This window comes from Pan paniscus, chromosome 11 (genome assembly GCF_029289425.2).
Source record: "Pan paniscus chromosome 11, NHGRI_mPanPan1-v2.0_pri, whole genome shotgun sequence".
Taxonomy (NCBI): Eukaryota; Metazoa; Chordata; class Mammalia; order Primates; family Hominidae; genus Pan; species Pan paniscus.
In genome coordinates, this window is record NC_073260.2 from 25,766,531 (window position 1) to 25,787,113 (window position 20,583).

The window sequence follows — 20,583 nt, forward strand, 5'->3', positions numbered from 1 at the left end:
CTGAATGAAAGGCTCCCCCACATTTTACCAATGAGTAAACCAAGGCCAGGGAAGACAAGTGACTTGCCTGAGGTCATTCATGGAGTCAGAGTTGTTAAAGAGGAGAGACTGAAGCCCACCAGTCCCGGGGGGGCTGAGAGGTGGCAGGCTGGTTTGGGTGGCTCTGCAGTGTCCACACTCTGGAAGGAGACAGAGAGGGCCTGGGTTTGAATCCCGACTCCTCCTCTTATTTGCTGTGTGTGAGCAGGTTCCTGGCCTCTTTGAACTGGGCCTCAGTTTCCACATGTGAACAATGAGGCTGATAAATATGAGAGGACATGCAGTGCTCAGCACCGTGTCTGGCCCACGAGACGGGCTCAAGAAATGTTGGAAAGGCTGCCGCCGCTGCTAACAAACACAGCATTCCCAAAATACTTGCCGGCTCCGCACCTGGCCCCACGGGAAGTCTAACAAAGAGCTTGGGTAGAAGCTTTTCCTGCCGGTCGGCAGGGGGGAGGTGGCCAGGCAACCTCTGTCCACCTCTGAGCACTGCCCCCACTCGCTCTATCATTTACCCTTCTCCTGGCCTTACAGGGCCCAGGGACTCGATAAGGTTCAATGGCTCATTGTTCTCCATCCAGGCCCAAACCAGGCCAGGCCTGCCGGGAACCAGCAACTAAAAATAGCCCCACCGGGTGTTTGGGTCCAGCTGCTTCTCTCGGTCTGGGGGTCAAGAGGTGCCCGCGATCTTCCTGGTCACTACTTTGGGTGAAGGCCAGCTTGGCCGACTGCCAGATCACCCTGACTGGAGAGCCCAAACTCACACCCGCAAAATATTTAATGGAAAATTCAAGAGCTGCTACGATTCCCCCAGGGACAGAGCCTTGGCGCAGATTTTCAGAGGGAGTTCAGGGTTCAGAGGTGGGGCGGGTCTCAGCCTGCCAAGGATTGGGAGAACAGGCTGGAAGAACAGGCTGGAATTGGCGAGGCAAACAGAGACAGTGAAGGTATCCCAGGTGGCAGCGACAGCAGAAGCAAGGGATGAGGAGGAGGCTAGGTGTGATAATGAGAGGCTGCAGGAGGGCTATTTGGCAGAGCAGGAGGGGTGTCTTCAAGGGGAGGCCCAGGCTCACTCCAGAAGGACCCTGAATGCCTGGCAAGACTTTACAAAAAAAAAAAAAAAAAGAATAAAGTGGGAAGACTCACTCTGCCTGATTTATTTATTTTTTTTTAAATTTTTTATTTTTTCTGAGACAGAGTCTCGCTGTGTTGCCCAGGCTGCAGCACAGTGGCAGGATCTCAGCTCACCGCAACCTCCACCTCCCGGGTTCAAATGATTCTCCTACCTCAGCCTCCCGAGTAGCTGGGATTACAGGCGCCCGCCACCTTGCCTGGCTAATTTTTTTTTTTTTTTTTTTTAGTAGAGACGGGGGTTTCACCATGTTGGCCAGGCTGGTCTTGAACTCCTGACCTCAAGTGATCAGCCCACCTTGACCTCCCAAAGTGCAGGGATTACAGGCATGAGCCACCATGCCTGGCCCACTCTACCTGATTTTAAGACATCATATAGTACAGTAACCAAGACTGTGTGGCACTGGCAGAGAGATAGAAACACAGATCATTGGAACAGAGAACCTAGACATAGACCCACAGGGTATGACCAACTGATTTTTGACAAAGGTGCAAAACTTCACACCCACTGGGATGGCTGTAATAAAAAAGACATCATACGTCCGGGTGCAGTGGCTCACACCTGTAATCCCAGCGCTTTGGGAGGCCAAGGTGGGCTGATTGCTTGATCTCAGGAGTTTGAGACCAGCCTGGTCAAGATGGTGAAACCCTGTCTCTACAAAAAGTACAAAAATTAGCTGGGCATGGTGGCGGACACCTGTAATCCCAGCTACTCAGGAGGCCGAGGCAGGAGAATCACTTGAGCTGGGGAGGCAGAGGCTGCAGTGAGCCAAAATCACACCATTTGCACTCCAGCGAGAGGGACAGGAGTAAAACTCTTGTCTCAAAAAAAAAAAAATCATAATAAGTGTTGGTGAAGATGTGTAGAAATTAGACTCCTCACACCCTGCTGGTAGACATGTAAATGGCAAAGTTTGGCATTTCCTCTAAAAGTTACACATAGAGCTTGTTTATGACTCAGCAGTTGTACATCTAGGTAAATACCCAAGAAAATTGGAAACGTATGTCCCCCAAAGAACTTGGTTGCTATTCATAGCAACATTATTCATAATCGACAAAAAGTAGAAATGACCCGAATGTCCATCAACTGATGAATGGATAAATAAAATGTGGTCTATTCTGTGGTATATAAAATGTGGTATACACAACAGAATATTATTAGGCAATAAAAAGAAACTGAGTACCGATACACGCCACAACACGGTGAACCTTGAAAACATTATGCTAAGTGAAAGAAGCCATTTGCAAGGGACCACATATCGTGTGATTCCATTTACATGAAAGGTCTACAACAGGCAAATCTGTGGAGGCAGAAAGTAGATTAGTGGTAGTCCAGGGCTGGGAGGGTGAGGTATACGGGAGGCAGTGACTGCTAATAGGTATCGTGTTGTTTTAGGGGCTGACGAAAATGTTCTAAAATTGATTGTGATAATGATTGTACAACTCTGAGAATAGGCTAAAAACCACTGAATTGTAACCTTGAAAGAGGTGAATTGTCCCATATGTGCTTATACCTCAATAAAGCTGTTTTTTAACAAAAGCAATTCAGCAAAAGAATGATAGTCTTTTCAGCAAATGGTGCTGAAGCCATTGGCTATCCTTTTTTATTTTTTATTTTTTTGAGACAGAGTTTCACTCTTGCTGCCCAGGTTGGAGTGCAATGGCGTGATCTTGGCTCACTGCAACCTCCGCCTTCCAGGTTCAAGCTGTTCTCCTGCCTCAGCCTCCTGAGTATCTGGGATTACAGGCACCCACCACCATGCCTGGCTAATTTTTGTATTTTTAGTAGAGACAGAGTGTCACCATTTTGGCCAGGCTGGTCTCAAACTCCTGACGTCAGGTGATCCACTTGCCTCGGCCTCCCAAAGTGCTGGGATTACAGACATGTGCCACTGCACCCGGCTGCCATTGGCTATCCTTAGGCAAAAAAAAAAAAAAAAGAACCTCAACCTAAACCTCACATCATATGAGAATTAGCTCAAACTAGATCAAAGATTTAAATGTGAAACAATACAACGTTCAGAAGAAAACATAGGAGAAAATCTTCAGGATTTTCCTGTACAACCCAGCAATTGCGCTCCTGGGTCATTTATCCCAGAGAAATGAAAAGTTATGTCCCCACAAAACTCTCTCTACAATACTTCATAGCAGCTTTATATGTAACAGCCCCACTACCTGTACAGCAACTAGGGCTTAGGGAAAAGCTCTTAGACAACAAGAAAAGCATGATCCATTTTTTAAAAAGGACAAATTGTACTTCATCAACAGTCAAAACTTTTGCTCTGCAAAAGACACCGTTAGAAGGATGAAAAGACAAGCTACAGACTGAGCACATTATTCGCAAATCGTATGTCTGACAAAGGATTCATACATAGACTGTACGTGCTCTCAAAATTCAACAGTAAAAAAAGCAAACAATCTAATTAGCAAATGGGCAGAAGACATGGAAAGACATTTCACCAATGAGGATATACAGATGGCAAATAGCACATGAAAAGATGTTCAGTATCACCAGCCATTAGGAAAATGCAAATTAAGACCCAGATGAAAATCACCACGTTATCTGTTAGAACAGCTAAAACAAAACACTGGGACAACATGAAATGCTGGCAAGAATGCAGAAACATTGGATCTCTCATGGTACAGCTACTCTGGAAGATAGTTGGCAGTTTCTTAAAAACTAAACCTATACTTACTGTACAACCCAGCAATTGCACTCCTAGTCATTTATCCCAGAGAAATGAGAAGTTACATCCACACAAAACTCTCTCCACAACAGTTCATAGCAGCTTTATATGTAACAGCCCCAAACTGGAAATGACCAAAATGTCCCTCAAGAGGCAGATGGCTAAACGAACGGTTGTACATCCATACCACAGAATGTTACTCAGCAATAAATAGGATTGAACGCAACATAAATAGGATACCCACAACATCTTGGATGAAGCTCAAGGACATTATACTGAGTGAAAAAAGACAATCTTAAAAGGTCACATACTGTACAATTCCATTTATATCGCATTCTTGAAATGACAAAATTATATAGATGGAGAACAGATTAGTGGTTGCGAGGGGTTAGGGATGGGGGATGGGTGTGTCTATAAAAGGGTATCGAGGGAGACCTTTGTGGCGATGGAATAGTTCCATATCTTGATTGCGGTGGTGTTTATACAAATCTGCAGGTGATAAAATGACATAGAACTGTACATACGTATTGTCCCAATGTCAATTTCAATTTTTGATATTGTACTATAATTATGTAAGATGTGTTCATTGGGGCACAGTAGGTGAAGGGTACATGAGACCTCTCTATACTATCTTTGCAATTTCCTGTGAATATATAATTATTTCAAACTTGAAAAGTTTAAAAAACACACACATGCTTTCACTGCAGTGAGAACTTTCCCCAGGTAGACCCGGACCCTTCTGCCTCCAGGAAAAGTTACAGTGAGTAGTTCTGAGCCCAGCCCACAGGGAGGGGTCATGTCCCACCCAGCTCTTCCTAGATCGGTTGACTACAGAAGCGTAAGAGAGAATAAGTTATTGTTATCTGAAGCCATTGTATTTTGGGGTGGGTTTTATTTATTTATTTATTTATTTTATTTATTTTTGAGATGAAATCTTGCTTTGTCGCCCAGGCTGGAGTGCAGTGGCGCAATCTTGGCTCACTGCAACCTCCACCTCCTGGGTTCAAGCCTCAGCCTCCCAAGTAGCTGGGATTACAGGCGTGTGCCACCACACCTGGCTAATTTTTATATTTTAGTAGAGACAGGGTTTCACCATGTTGGCCAGGCTGGTGTTTAACTCCTGACCTCTAGTGATCCGCGCCCCCCCTCGGCCTCCCAAAGTGTTGGGATTACAGGCATGAGCCACTGCGCCCGGCCTGGGGTGGTTTGTTTTGCAGCACTTGTATCAATAGTTAACTGACACATGCCCACTTGCCCCACTTCCTCTCCATAGCCTTATGAGGATGGATGTCTGTCATTGATGACAGTGGCGGAGACAGCTAGTCGTCCCCAACATCTGCTCAGCCTTTGTATTACCCCAGAGTAACAGAACCTCTGATTTTTATCTGGTCACATGGCTGTCTAGATTAACACTACATTTCTCAGCTTTCCCTCTTCTCATTTATTTACTTATTTATTTTCAGAGACAGGGTCTCACTATGTCACCCAGGCTTGAGTGCAGTGGCACCATCATAGCTCACTGCAGTCTTGAACTCCTGGGCTCAAGGGTTTCTCCCGTCTCAACCTCCTGAGTTCACTACCATGCCTGGCTGAGTTTTTTATTTTTTGTAGAGACAGGGTCTCACTATGTTATCCATAGTGAGGCTCCTAGTGAGGCTGGCCTCAAACTCCTGGCCTCAGGTGATCCTCCCACCTCGGCCTCCCAAAGTTTTGGGATTACAGGTGTGAGCCACTGCTCCCAGCCTCCTTCTAAACAAGTGTGGCCATGTGCTCAGTTCTGGCCAATGAGGTGTAAGGGAAAGTGTCATGTGACAGTTTCTGAGCACCTTCTCTAAGACATAACTGAAATTTACCTTTTACCCCCTCTTTCTTGGCCTCCAGCCTTGCGTGATGGCTGGAGCTCAAGCAGCCATCTTGGACAGGAAGTGGAAGCTACATTTTGAGGACGGCAAAGTAACAGACAAAATCAGGGTTCCTGATGATCACGAAAAGGCCATGCCAGCACTAGGCTGCTTCTACCCAAGTTTCCTTTATGGGAGAGAGAGAAACTTCTACCTTGTGTTTTTGTCACTTACAACAGAACTCAATCTTTACTCATGCAGTGGCTTCTTATCCAGACTTTTTGTTCATGGGCTTGTCCTGTGCAACCCACCATGCTAAGCAATATATGGCCTTTTATCCAATAAATAAGTATTTATTAAGCACCTACCATGCGCCAGGCACTGTGATTGATAAGGCTGGGGATACAGTGAGAAGACGGACAGGGTTCCTGCCCCAAGGGGCTTAAGCTTGAAAGGAAGAGACAGCGATGAATGAACATATGCGTGTGTGTAATTACAACCTGTGACAAGAGCCATGAAAGAGGAGGAGCAGGAGGCTTTGGGAGCAGTCAGCAGGGGCCCTCTTATAGTCAGGGTTATCAGGGAAGGCTTCCCTGAGGCAGTGACATCTAAACCAAGCTCTGGAGAAGGGGGGAAGGAATACAGCCTACTACTCAAGAGCACAGGCTTCAGAGCAAGCCCAGCCTGATACTGAGTACTGGGTAAACTGAGACCCAGAAAGTGAAGTAAGTTGCCCGAGTTTACACAACTAAGTGGAAGAGCTGGGAGTTCCCCTGAGCAATCTGTCCTCAGGCCTGGCCTCAGGGCACTAGGCTGTAGTGATTAATAATAATAGCTCTTAACTCCCAGGATTTTGGGGAGCATAAAAAAAGAAAATGTCAGTCAAGTACTTAGCACAGTGCCTGGAAAATATTAAATGTTAGCTATCATCCTCCTCCTCCTCCTCCTCCTCATGATTAACTAAGGGAGCAGGGGAAAGAGTGTTCCAGGGAGGGAGGACTGCACGTGAAAGGCCCCGAATGGAAGGAAGCGTGGTGCATTCGAGGACCAGAAGGCAGACCAGCGGGGCTGAATGCAAACAGTTCACCCCTGCTTTTATTTGATCACAACAACTGTACTAGGTAAGAACTATTATTAACTAATTATAATCTCTTTAACTCTTTATAAATGTGGAAACAGTGGCCCAGAGAGGTTAAGCGACTTGCTGAAGGTCACACAATAAAGAATCATCTGAACCTGGACTCAAGCCCAGGTCTGTCAGCCTCCAAAGCCCAAGCCCCCAGTTACCACCCTCCCCTTCCTTGGAATGGACAGAACTCGAGAGCAAGCCAGTTCCTGCTGCAATAGCACCTCAGAAGGAAAAGCTATACAGCCTGAGGCATCAGAGTCGGATGGCTCCTAGAGAGCACTTTGAACACGCCCCACCCATTTTTAAGATGGGAAAAGTGAGGCCCAGCGAGGAAAGGGACTTGCCACAGACAGATCGGCAGCGGAACTGGACTTATATTCCCAGACTGGAGGCTGTATTCCCCTCCAGTCTGGGGGCGGGCATCAGCTGTGCCTTTGTTCAGGCCCTTCTTTTTTATATCTCCCTGGGGATAGCAAACTGAGCTGACTCCCCTGAGAGGGGCGGCTCCAGCAGGTGCTGTGTTTGTGTGTGCTGGGGGTAAAAAGTGGGGATGGACTTTGCCTCAAGGGCAGGAGCTTGTAAAAAACCAGCAGATCAGGTCCCCAGCCTGGCTGGAGGACACAGAGGGCAGTGTCCCCAGGGGCATGAACCCTGTAGACTGTGGAGCTCCTTGATAAACAGACTGCTCCATCCAAGTAGGCCTTCCAGTCCCCTGGGAAGCAGCTAAAAAGAGTCCTAGCAACTCGAACACACAGCTCACATACACATGTGCATACGCACGCACGTGCACACACACCCCGCCGCGTACAGAGGCAGCTTGGCCTGGATCCCAGCCCCCCACACCCCCACAGAGCACCATCTGCCCCTTCCAAAGGTCCTCACGCAGGAGGAAAAGCTGGATTCTCCTTGTGTGTCAAGAGAAGAAGCCAAGGACCAGAGCAGAGAGGGGCCTCATCCAGGGTCACACAGAGGTTTGGGACAGATCTGAGCGCAAAGCCCAGAACTCCTGACTGCCAGGCCAGCTACCTGATGAGGCAGATGCTATTTGGTTGCCTTTGAAACAGCAGGCAGGCAGGACCCCGCTGAGCCCATGTGGAACCTACGGCGCAAACCCCGCCCCCTTGGGGCCTTGCCTGTGTCTTGTCGCGTCATTGAGTCACTGGCCTTGGAGCAGATGCGGGGGCAGCTTCCTCCTGCACAGCTGGTTGGGGCTTGGCCCGACAGTGCCTCCTGGACCAGCCTCCCTCCCTCTGCCCCGCAGGGCATGCTCCATCTGTGCCTGGCCTTGTGCTGAGGGTTCACACGTATTGTAAACCTGCCAAGTCCACGCAAGTCCCAGGAGGTGGAATTATTATTTCCATTTCATAGTTAAAACAACTGAGGCTTGGAGAGGTAAAGCAACTTGTCACACAGTTCTGAGAACTGAGATTCCTTGCAGGACCGGACATCCACACATTCATAAACTCACCTATTCCTCGGACTTCCTTAGAAAAATTCTGCCCACAAGCCAAAGAGAACCAGCATCAAAAGCCCCCATCTGCAACTCCAGCTGAACCACTAAGTCTCGCAGACTGGCTGCAGGTGTGGATTCTTTTGGAAAGCCCTGGCTGAGGCTGCCCGGAAGTCAGGGATAGAGGTCCCCGTCCCTGTTCAGCCATGACGGGCTGTCCACTTTCTCTGAACCCTAATTTTCTCATTTGTAAACTGAAAATAATACTCAGCCCTTCCTCCCAGGGCTTTGTGAGGATCGATGGCAATGAGGCATGGAATGCGTGGTGTGGGCCTCTGCGTGGTCCTGGCTCCTATATCTACCTGCCGCCTGGCACTGCCCTCCCCACCCCCAGGCATGCCTCCACTCTCTTCTGTACCCGGCAGATGGGATCAGTCCCACAGCTGTTCCTCAATCCCCCACTGCCTCCTCCCACCCAAGGAAGGGGGCACCACTTTCCTCCTCCCTTCCCTGGCTAGGGAGAGGACAGGCAAAGCCAGATGTTCCACAAATGCTGCCAGTTGTTAGCAAAACAACAACCAACAGGTGGCTTCTTTGAGACCCCTGTCAGGTCCATTGCTTGAGGGCCTGAGAGCTCTGAGGGAGAGGTGGGGCTGTGGGGAAGTCGCCAGGAGCCTGAGGTTTGGGCAGGAAGGGAGGTGAAGCAGAGAGGCCTTCTGGGGTGGGATGTCAGTGGGAAGAGTTTGGGGAGGGGACAGTAGGTTAAGGGACAAGGGGGTGCAGAGGCAGGGAGGTAGGGTGGGGAGCTGAGAGTTTGGTGCAAGCGAGAGGAGCAGGGAGGAGTGAAGCTGGAGAATCTGGTGGGTCCAGAGGTGGCTGCCTGGGCAGGAGACCTGCAGGGGTAGCACTAACCTATCCCTCCTTCCCCACCCTGCCCCAGGACCCGACTTCAGATGGAGAGAACTTTGGAACCCCCAAGGGCTCCCAGGCCCTCCTGAGCTCCATCATGGAAGGAATCAAGCAGAAACTCTGGGGTCCTAAGCGCTGGGCAGCAGTTTAGACTCAATGGTCTCTTCCAAGCTGGAGAGTCTAGGAGGACATAGCTGGCCCAAGACAGGTCAAGAGAGCACATCACTCACATGGCAGAGGCCGAGAGCATGAGGGACTTGACTCTCCCACCAGGAGCCTGGCTGCAGTTGGCACCTCGGCAGCTATCATCCAACTGAGTGGCACCCCCTCCTGCTGGCATCCAACTGAGTGGCACTGCTGTGCCCTCTTGCCTCTCCACCCACCACAACCTATTTGCCAGCTGACCCCAACTGCTCCCAGCAGGGCCAAGACTGGGCAGCAGTATGGGAACAGGCTGTTTCTCACTTACTCCCTGGAATTGGCTGGCTTTGTCCTCCAGCAAAACTGTTCCTGGAAGGACAAGGATCTGGGGTCTGAGACTAAAGGCCCCCCCATCTTCTCTGGCCTGGGCAAGTGGAGAATGTGACCTGTGACCCTGAATAATGAGATCGCTAACAGCAGCTCACGGTTATGAAGCACCTACCCCACGCCAGGCACTGAACTAAACTTGTTGCATGCACGACCTCGCTTAGTCATTGCAACTCTGGGGTAAGTGCCAATGCGCACAATTTATAGATGAGAAAGCGGAGGGAAAGAGAGGGTACATGACTTCTTCAAAGATTTGCAGCCATTAGTAAATGGTGGAGCCAGAGACTGAGCCCCAGAGCCTGACTCCAAGGCCCTTCAGCTCTGCGGTGAAGAGTGCTGCTTCCCTTCCCTCCCCTCAGTCTTCCCATCTGTGGGATGGGGAGGAGCTGGTTGGAATGACATCACAGCTCTGTGATTCCACGTTGACCACCTGGAATTGCCAGAGACCAGAGAGCACTGCTCCTTCCTCTCCTGTGAAAGAAAATGGGAACCAGCCCAAACGACACTGTACAGATGAGGCAACTGAGGCCTAAGCGGGCAGAGAATGTACCCAAGGTCCTCCAGGGAGCCCAGGCAGGGCCCAGGGCAGGGGGACCCAGACGCCTTTCTAGTCTCTCCAGCCGCTCTGCACGGCCAAAGCCGCTCGGAGGCCAAGGGAACCAGGGTGTGAGTAATGGAAACCAGGCAGTGGGGCCTTCCGAAATGGGAATTCCATCTGCCTGACTTTGTTCTCCCGGACTTTGGTTTCCATGGCAACTCTGGGAACCAGGAGGTTGGGAAGGTGGAAGAGGGAAGGCCTGGCCCTAAACTGAATCCCTAGAATATAAAGAACTGGAAAGGTGGGTCTCCTTGTGGACCCAGTGGCTCCTCCCAGCAGAAGATGTGAGAGAGGCCAGGTCAGGCAGGGAAGTCCTGGGCTCAGACCCAGTACTGCCTCTACCATTTTGGGGGAGTAGGGAGTAGTATTATAGTCTTCCCTGGGCCCCAGTTTTCCCAGCTGTCAGGTCCCCAAATCTCAGGCCTGGAAAAAACCTGGAAGGTGCCCTTGTTCAGAATTAGGAGCACGACTCTTCCCGGGCCCTTCCAGCCTCTGTGAGACACTGAATCTCTACAGTGGGAAAGCTCTTCACAGCTTATAAAGCCCAATGACAATCACTGCCAGGTCCTGGAGAAAGACCCAGCGCCACTCCTGGAGGGGCTCACCCTCTGGTGCCAACATGTATCAAGCACCTACGGTATACCTGGCCCCAGGTTAGGACCTTTCTGCAGAACTGGCTCACTGGCTGTTCATCCCAGCACTGAGAAGACAATAGAATCATCCCCATTTTTGCAGGCTCAGGGATGGGCAGTGACTTGCCAAGGTTACAGAGCAAGTCAGTAGCAAAGACAAGACTCAAACCCAGGATTGCCTGATTCCAAAGCCTTTGGAGACAGAAAAACCCATGCCTGACTCAGTACGGGCTAGTCAAGGAGAGGCCACGGCTGCCGGGGAGCAGAGGGAAGGGGGTTCTCTGCTGACCTAGGCTACTGTTGTTGCACAGAAGATTCTTCCAAATGGGTTTCAAGGGTGAGCAAGCATTAGGGGTCCCATTTGCAAGCGGGGCAGGAAAAGTCAGGTGTGGTCAGAGCGGCAGTCAGACAGCCCTCCTCTTCCTCCTGATGAAGCCCTGCTCAGCAACTGCTCCACACCCAGGCCCTGGCCCTAGTCCCCTGTAACCTTGAAGAGGGCTCAGTCCAACTCCCTGAAGGCCTCCAGAGACCAACAATTCTGATCCTGTCACTGTGCAGAGGGGCCAACAGGGCTGGCCTTGCCCAGGGAGATGAGTAAGGGGAGGCAGGGAGGAGGGAGCTGTACAGCCCCATGTCATCTGCAGCTCCAAGTCTGCAGGACCCCAGGCAGGGAACAAGATCCAAGGAGACGGGGCCCAGCTCCTCCTGCATCAACTCCATCTAGCTTAATCTAAGACAGCCCTGCTGAGCCAGACCCCACCCTGGGCCATGCCCTGGCCCCTGGGGGGTTGTATATGTGGGGTCAGCTTTGGCATCAGCTTGGCCTGGACTCTGGGCCTCTTCTGCCCACTTCTAGGCAAGTGGCCCAGGTCCTCCCTTGAAGGATGCCCTGGGCCTTTCCTAAATTCGCATCTTCTGTTAGGTAGGAGGGGAAACAAAGGCACAGTGGGGAAAGCCTTACCCAGGGCCACAGAAAGACTCTGTGAGTCCTATCTCCTGTCTCCACAGCTGTTCCTTCTGTCCAGAGGCCTCCATAAGCCCACCACCACCCTTCCTGAGATTCTGGCCCCGTCCACCTTCACCAGCCATCCCTGCACCACGTGAAAGTTCTATTCAAACCTCAGGGTGTGGCGAGGCAGAGAAGTGAAGGAACTTGCTGAAAGACATGTGGCCAGCTGGCGACAAGCAAGGACTCCATCCTGTAGCCGGCAGAGCCCAGGCTTTGCAGACAGTCAGACTTGGGTTGAACCCCTGCCACCTGCTGGCTACGTGACCTTCCCTGTTGTGCTTCCATCTCCTCATCTGTAAAATGGGGATAAGCCCTACCTCCCAGGCTTGGGGAGGAGATGCAGTGACCACTAGGATGAGTGGCACAGTGCCTGGCACAGAGGAAGGCGTGGGAGAGCAGCCCTCACCAGTGTATCAGTGTATCGGGCTCCAGGATGGGGGCAGGTGATGGCAAGAGAGCAGTGGCTGAATCAACAGCCCAACGACCAACCCTCCCAGCCCCAGCCACCCTGGGAAGGCTCAAGACCAGGAACACACAAAAAGGGTCAAGAACAAGAAATAACACAGGCCTTTTATTTGCTCCAGAACTCGGCTACTGTGTGGTCTGAGGGTGCCATGCTTTCCCAAAGCCCCCGAGGGACACTCCACCCAGGGGGTGCCAGATCTCTGTGTGTAGCCAGACTGCAGTGTCCCCCCAGGCTGCCTTAGTCCAGAAGGCCAGCTGCCTGCCACCGGTGCCCGGGACGAGCATATCCCCTGAAGCTGGAGAATGGTGTCCACCTTTGCATGGCAGCTTCTCCCAAGGCATTGGCTAAAATATTGCACTTGTAAATCAGGAAAACTGATGAGGCAAGGGTTTCCTATTACAGGACGACGTGCCAAGCATCCAACTACTATTTAAATAAATAAAACTCAAAGTGGGGGTCTGAGCTGCAAGCTCCAATGGCCCTCTAGGAGGGCCCGAGAGCCCAGGCCTGGACCTCCTGCCCCATCAGCCAGTTCTTTAAGGAACTTGGTCAACGCGAAGCCTCCGCGGTCTCCGCAGCAGGGAGCAGCAGCTCCAGATCTGGCTTGGCCAGGGCCCCTGACCTGCCAGGGTCTTGGGCCCCCTCGTACCGGGGCAGTGGGGACCCCACGGGGCCCATCCTTCTACTCCTCCAGTAGCCTGGGCCTCTCTTGGTCCAGGCCTCGCTTCCGTATGTCTATCCATCTGTCCAGAGACACAGCCTCTGGGGGCTTGCTTGCCCCCTCCGTCACAGGGGGGAGGGAGGCAGGTGGGCAGGGGACCCAGCCCGCCTGGTGTGAACGCTGAGCTCGACTCCAGTGGCCCCTAAAGCGGGGGACTCATCTTCTTCTGGTTAATAAGGTCCAGGTAGAGGTCAGAACGGAGAAAGCGAGGGTACGAGTCCTTTTCCATGAGCCCGAAGATGCGCTTCTGTGCCAGGTCGAAGCAGCCCCGCGTGACGCTCTGCAGGTTGTCCTTGGTGTGCTCCCGCGTGTAGGAATCCAGGTTGACCTGGGGAGGCAGAGGGGGACATGGTCAGGGCTGCCTGCTGGGGACTGACCCTAGGGCCCATGTGCCTGGAAGGGACCCATCCAGCCTCTCACCTCCAAGCCCCTTTGCCCCACATCTTAAGGTTCATCTGAAGTAGAGACCCCCAGACCAGAGGATTCAAGTCCTGGCTCAGTCATTTCCTGTAGGGCTGGCAGCATTTATAAGGCTGAAAATACCACCCTGAGGGTTAGGCTTCCTGGGTTCAAATCCTAGCAGTGCCACACCTGGGTGTGTGACTTTAAGCAAATTACTTAAGTGCGGTGAGCTTCAGTTGTCTTATCTACCAGCTAGAAATAATAGTACATTCCTCAAAGCGTGAAAACCAAGCAAGATCATCCATATAATGTGCTTTGCACATAGTGCCTGGCACACAGTAGGCACTCAATACATGGGAGCAATTATGATTTGTCTCTCTAAGACTGTCTCCTTTTTTTTTTTTTTTCGAGACAGGGTCTCGCTCTGTCACTCAGGCTGGAGTGCAGTGGTGCGATCTCGGCTCACTGCAACCTTCGCCTCCCGGGTTCAAGCGATTATTCTGCCTCAGCCTCCCAAGTAGCTGGGACCACAGGCGCCCATCACCACACCTGGGTAATTTTGTAATTTTAGTAGAGATGGGGTTTCGTCCTGCTGGCCAGGCTGGTCTCGAACTCCTGACCTCAAGTGATCCGCCTGGCTCGGCTTCCCAAAGTGCTGGGATTACAGGCATGAGCCACTGTGCCCAGCCTGTCTCTTCGTTTCACAGGTTGTTGTGTGGATTAAACATGAGAACGCATACATAAAGGGCTCAGCACATGCCTGGCATGCGGCAGTGCCTTGGTGGTGGCCATTTTTATTACTAACTGGGATTCTGTTCTTCCCCTGATCCTAGCTTGCATCTTCCCTGCTGGGTACCTGGGCTCATGGAGTCATTCTGGCCTCTCCCCTTCCTGTGCTGCTGGCTGCCACCTTGCAGCTGAAGGGCCACTGGGCCCTGGGGATTGGAGGAGCAGAGGGTCCTACCTCCTTGCATGCCTGGATCGCGATGTATTCAGCAAAGATCTTCTTGGCCTTGGATGCCATCTTGGACTGTGACTTGACCTTCTTGAAGTCCTCACAAGCCAACCAGAACTCCAGATTCTCCTCGCTGAACTCAGTGCGAAGGAAGGCTTGGAACACTGCTAACCCGTCTGTGAGGAGAACAGATCCTAGGGTAAGAGGCAAAGTCAGCCTCTCCTGCCCTTAAGATGCCCCAGCTTACTCCTACAGGACTTTGAAGATGGGCGTGCTGGGAGCTGAGTACAATGCCCGTCCCCGACAGCCAGGAGCCCTGGGATGTGGCCCCAGCCCTGCCACTGCCTCTTTCAGGGTCTCAGTGGGGTCTCCCCCTCTCTATGCCTCAGTGTCTTCATCTGTGAAATGGGGACTATCGATTCTGTCTCCCAGAGCCCTGGGAGGAGCCGATGGGACCCTGCCCATGAGATGGCAGGCATATTTGGCGCCGTGAAAGCCCTCAGTACGTAGAAATGTTTATTCTTATTCTGGGAATATGGATCTGAGCACACAGGTCCCACGGGCCTCCGGCAGGCAGTGCCAGCTCACATGGACGGGGAGGGGCTGGCAGAAGCTGGCTCCAAGGCCAGACCAAGGGCCTCAGCTTGGGCTCAGCCCCTCCGCAACAGCAAGGACACCCTGACGGTCGAGGAGAGGGAAGGCGGCCTCTCTAGCACCAGCTACACAGGGTCTGGATGGGGGCGAAGGGGAGAGGGAGAGAGGGCACAGGGAGTGGGCAGGCAGGCCCAACTTACATTTGTGAACCAGCAGCTTCTCCAAGGACTCGCCCCACTTGAGGGCTTCCTCTGAGGTGGGCCTGAGGGGTGAGGGAGGAAACACAGTGAGGGCACTGAGAGGCTTGGGAACCTTGGGGGAAGCTGGGCCAGGCGGCCTTTGTTTACTGCCCTGGGCCCAGTCTGCAGCTGAGCCCAGCTGGGGCGCCCAGGAAGGAGGGCCACCCTCTTTCCCGGGGCCAGGGTCCCTTCCAGCCCCCATCTCCACCCCACCTAGCCTTCCCCCTAGGGCAGCTGCTCCCTGTGAGGGTAGCTGCTTGCCAGGTACCCAGCTCCCTCTGTGAAAGCCTGTCTCCCCAGAGCTGGATCAAGCCGGCAAGCCCCTTCCCCTCAACCCTACCACTCAGTCCTACTCCCCGGGGAGCCAGTGAGTTCCCCAAAGGGTCCCAGGGTGCCAGGGAGGACCTACTTGAATGACTTCATCATTTTGTCTGCCTTGCCCGCGGGAGGGGCTCCAGGGGACTCATTCCGCCGTCTGAAGATCCCCAGCTTGTTCTTCATGTCCTTGGCTCTGGGGACAGAAGCAGAAAAGAGGGTTGCTCAGCCTGGCCCACTCGCCCCTGCAAATCCAGAGTCGGGAGAGCTGGGTCGAGGGCACCTACTCCTTCATCGTGTGTCGCCTCTGCAGGTTCCCGTTGCGAGTGAGGTACATGCCTCGGAGCATCTCTGTAGGGCCCCCCACCTTGGGGCCGCAGATTGGTCTGCAGGAGGCACCACTCTGGCTCCTGTCCCCCACCCCGCGTCCTGGGCAGCAGGCAGCAACGGTGCAGGCTGCAGCCACACACGCTCTCTGGAATCCTGGCCTGATGACTGGACTCCCGGGCACAAGCCGGGGCTGGGACTCAGAAAGGAGGAGCCAGGAAATGGGAGGGACCAGGAGGGGGAGCGGAAAAAAAAATTCCTTCTGGCCAACCCTGAGAGGGAGCCGTGAAAGGGGCATGTGTCTGCAAGGGACAGCCTCTGGGGCCGCCCCGGCAGGAAGCCAGTCCCAGCTATTTGTGACTGGCCTCCTCGTTACCATGGCAGCAGGGAGACAGTGGTGGGGGGTGGGGGACAAGTCAGCAAATTGCTGAAAGGGAAGGAGGGAGCCAGGGGAGGCACTGCCCACCGGGGTGGCAGGACTGGCTATTTTTAGCCAAGAACCATTTTTAGCCTTGCCGGTCCCCAAGGAGGCAGCAGAATTCAGCACTGGGTGAAACTGCTGGCAAGAAAGGAGTTAAATGCCTCTTGCTCATGTTCACCCCTCTTTTCCCTAGACCCCCTGTACAGGGCACCTCCCAGAGAATGGCTCCTGCCAGCCGGCCTCTCAGCCTCAGTCACCTGCATTGGCAACATCCAGTCATGAATATACAGCAGGACCCCAACATCTTAGTAGTTTTAAGCCTGAATAACTTCAGAAGTACAAGTCCTATAAATTTACAAAAACACCATTTTAAAGTTTAATTATTTAAAGTTGTGTGCATGGTTTTGTGATTTTCGAATAATAAATGTTTCACTTTAAGTTTTGGTCTCCATCCTCCCAAAGATGGAAAATGCTGACTCAAACCAAAAATGAAAATGAAAAATTGATTATTCAAAAATCACATAACTAAAGACGTGCAAAAGAAATTTAAATAATTAAACTTTCAAGGGGGTTTGGTAAGTTTGAAGCATTTATACTTCTGATGCTATTCAAGCTTAAAATGGCACTAAGACCTAGACACCCTGTCTAATGAAGGAGAGTCCTGCAGGGGAGGCTGAGCCCAGGCTCTGGAGCTAGTCTTGGGTTCAAATCCCAGCTCCAGCAGTTACCAGCTGTGTGCCCTTTGACACGTTTCCTGACCTCTCAAGTTTCCTATCAAGGTTTTTTCTCTGTCAAGCTGGTTCCTCAAACAGAAGCCAGCAGGCCAGGTCTCCAGGTCCCAACCCCACCACTTTCTTGCCATGTAACGTAGCCTCTTTGCACAGTAGTTTATTCATGTGTAAAATAAGGGTAAGGTCAATAAGAAAGAACGGAACGGAAAATAAAAGTAGTGGTAAAGATTAAATTAGATTACATATGAAATACACACAGAACAGTGCCTGGCATAATAAACATTAATGGTTATTCTTATTATTACCGTAGATGTTCTAAGACTCTTCGTCTAAGCTTTTAAGAGTATGACCTTCAGAGGCCAGGCATGGTGGCTCATGTCTGTAATCCCAGCACTTTGGGAGGCCGAGGCGGGAAGATCACTTGAGGCCAGGAGTTTGAGAACAGCCTGGCCAACATGGCAAAACCCCCATCTCTACTAAAAGTACAAAAAAAATTTGCTGGGTGTGATGGCACACACCTGTAATCGCAGCTACTTGGGAGGCTGAGGGACAAGAACTGCTTGAACTTGGGAGGCGGAGGTTGCAGCAAGCCAAGATCGTACTCCAGCCTGGGTGACAGAAGGAGACTCTGTCTCCAAAAAAAAAAGTGTGGGCTTCAGGCAATTCAAAAGGCAGCACCTACATTGAAAGGAGGCTAGACAGGGCTGCTCCAGCACCCGGGATGCCTGCCCTCTGCGCCACACACTGCTTCCCTACACCTCCCACTTCCAGCACCACATTCAACAGTCCTGGCACCCCCTGGATCCTCTCTCATCCTACAAAAGGTTAAGTGAAGATGGTTGGTGCAAGGAACTGTTTTGGTTTATGCATTTCACCTTGCTAAGAAAATGCAATTGGCTGTGGAGTAAGAGAAGCCAACAGTTGCTGCAGAAAGCTGGAGAGGTCAAGGCAGCTGGGGTGAGGAAGGCTTTCTAGGGTAGTGGACCCCACCCACGGTCAAGGCCAGAGAAGAGGGTTGCAGGAGGCTCCTCCCCATAGCCCAATTCCTGCCTAGTGGTGGGTGCTACAGGACCTGGTGGGGAGGGGCTTCCTCTGGAGGTGTCACTGTGCATGCACCCCACTGCCTCCTCCCTATACCTCCCCCGAGTCTCCAGGGTCTTAGGCCTGGGGGTAGAAGAAGACCTGAGAACCCACACACACATCTTTTTCATTGACACCTCTAACAAACACCCTATAGTATAAGAAGGCCTGAGTGTGGCCAGAAAGGCTTGGCGAGCGCGGGATTCGGCAGCTGGGCCAGCAGCGCCCCCTCCTGGCAATGCCTGAGACTATTAGCATTCAGGAGCTCAGGAAGAGAAAGAGGAACCAATGACTGTCAGTTCCACCCCTTCTCAGGTCACTCTTGGGCCCAGAGGGAGCAAACGAGTTGTTGAAGTCACTTGGTCCCTGCTTGGCTCAGAAGCTGGGCTAAAGCCAGGGCAAACGGGCTGGTTGCCTCTGGTTCACTGTGGCTTCCGGGTACTGAATCAGCACTTTGCCTCACTTGGAGAGAATGCTCAGGACCCAGGTGACCCCACTTTGGGGTCACTGCAAAGTTCCAAGATCCAGTTTTTCCTTGGTGTCTGTCTGGGGTTGTGGGCGGGACCAGGCACAACCTCTTCTCCCCACCTGGACCCCTAGAGGAGAGACAAGCCCTGAGGCAAGGGAGGAAGAGGAGCGCAGAAGCCAGGGATCTTCCCAACGTACAGGTTTTTGCTCTTTCTCTTCCGGGAGGCTTCATCATCATCCCCAACGGTGTCAGCCCCGCTCATCTGCGGAGAGAAGACAGACACGATGCAGTCTGGGCACCCAGGAACTCCTGCCTAAGTAAAGAGAGGCTCAGAGACCCAACATTCCCTGCCACCAGCCCCTTCCATCCCCAAAGCCCCCACCCGCGGCACACAGGTGAGAGAGGGAAACCCCACTGCTGGGAACAGCCTGGCCATGAAGTGGAATCGGCCTGGCAGACTCTCCGGCCACAGGGATCTCCTCCTGGGACAGTCAGGTCCCCAGCTCACTGGGGAGAAGCCAGACGGCTGGCACTCAGGACAGAGGCTTCACTGCAGGCAGTGAGCAGGTGAGAGGGCAGGGCTTCTGCTGTGTCACTAGGCCAATCCCTGCCCCTCTCTAAGCCTCTATTCCTTAATTTCTAAAATCAGGATCATAATGATTAAGTCAGAATTCTGAAGTTCAAAGGAGACCTGAGATGGTCAGCAGTGTATAAAATAAATCATTACACAGGCCTGAGTGCACCTCTCTTGCCTTATAGCTTTCCATGGCTCCCTAGTGCCCTCGGGATAACATTCAAACTCCGTAACACGACTGGATCTACCATCTTAGGATCAGGGCAGAAAGTTCCATTCAGTTATTCCTTCAGTTATCTCTCCAGCCTGGCCCCTACTTCAGCAACCTCCTCAACTCTGCCTTCCAACCAACAGAAGGTCTTCATCTCCATGTGCAATTCCTTCCTCGGGGGATGCTTTTGTGAATCTCCCACCTGCATGGATGGATGGATAGATGGATGGATGGATGGATGGATGGATGGATGGATGGATGGATGGATGGATGGATATGTGGATAGGTGGATGGATAGATGAGTGGATGGATGGATGGATGAATATATGGGTGGGTGGGTGGATAGATGGATGAGTGGATGGATATATGAATGCATGGGTGAATAGATGGATGGGTGGGTGGGTGGGTGGATGGATGAAGGAGTGGATGAGTGGATGGATGGATGAATTACACCTTCATTTAGCTCATACTATAGGCCAGACCCTGGATGGGGCATAATTCAGATACTATCTCATTAAACCTCACAATAAACCTATAAAGTAAATAGAGGCTCAGAGAATTTAAGTCACTTCCCCAAGGAGACCCAGCATGTAAGTGACAGAGCTGGAATCTGCCTCAGTTCAAGGCCTGTGTTTCTCCACCAGAGGATGCTGCTACTCAAAAATGCAAGGTCAGAACACATTTTAATGTTTCCCGTGAAAGACTCGGGAAGTGCTGCCTCCTTCCTGAGAATGCTGCCCCACCAGAGTTGTAAACACACATGTGTGTACGTGCACACAGAGGCACACACCGTATGGTGTGTGATTTCAGAGCAAGGGTTTGGAACCAGACCTGGATATAAATCCTGCTTTCACCAACTTTGGGTAAGTTTCCTAGCCTCTCGGCTTCCATTTTTTTAGCTATGGCTTAGGCATAGTGACAGCCACTTCACAGGGCTGATGGAAGGTTCACCAGGATAAACTCTGGACCCCAAGGCCCAGTCCTGGCACCCACGCTAACCTCAGTAACCAGTGGTCATTGCCCAGTGAGTGTTACCACTGTCACCATTCAGGGCACCCTTCAGTGCACATACAGGCTGCACTCATGCTGGCCTGGCAAGGCCATGCCCAAGGCCCCCACCCGTGG

At 51.9% G+C, this 20,583-nt stretch overlaps 1 protein-coding gene across 12 annotated transcripts in view; it reads right to left on the minus strand.

Moving 5' to 3' along the window:
• Positions 1-12,497: 12,497 nt before the first annotated feature.
• Positions 12,498-20,583, minus strand: part of RGS3 (regulator of G protein signaling 3) — a 154,019-nt gene continuing 145,933 nt past the window's right edge. For 11 of the 12 annotated variants that reach the window (XM_055117211.3, XM_055117212.3, XM_063594256.1 and 8 more), the window contains 5 exons: positions 18,871-18,935; positions 15,740-15,841; positions 15,292-15,353; positions 14,507-14,673; positions 12,498-13,468 (listed from right to left, as the gene is read on the minus strand). In XM_055117211.3, coding sequence (XP_054973186.1) covers positions 13,283-13,468; positions 14,507-14,673; positions 15,292-15,353; positions 15,740-15,841; positions 18,871-18,935 — 582 coding nt within the window. In that variant the 3' untranslated portion in view covers positions 12,498-13,282. Of the gene's footprint in view, positions 13,469-14,506; positions 14,674-15,291; positions 15,354-15,739; positions 15,842-15,932; positions 16,817-18,870; positions 18,936-20,583 lie in introns of those variants that run through there. The other variant, XM_008958569.5, reaches the window with a different exon arrangement.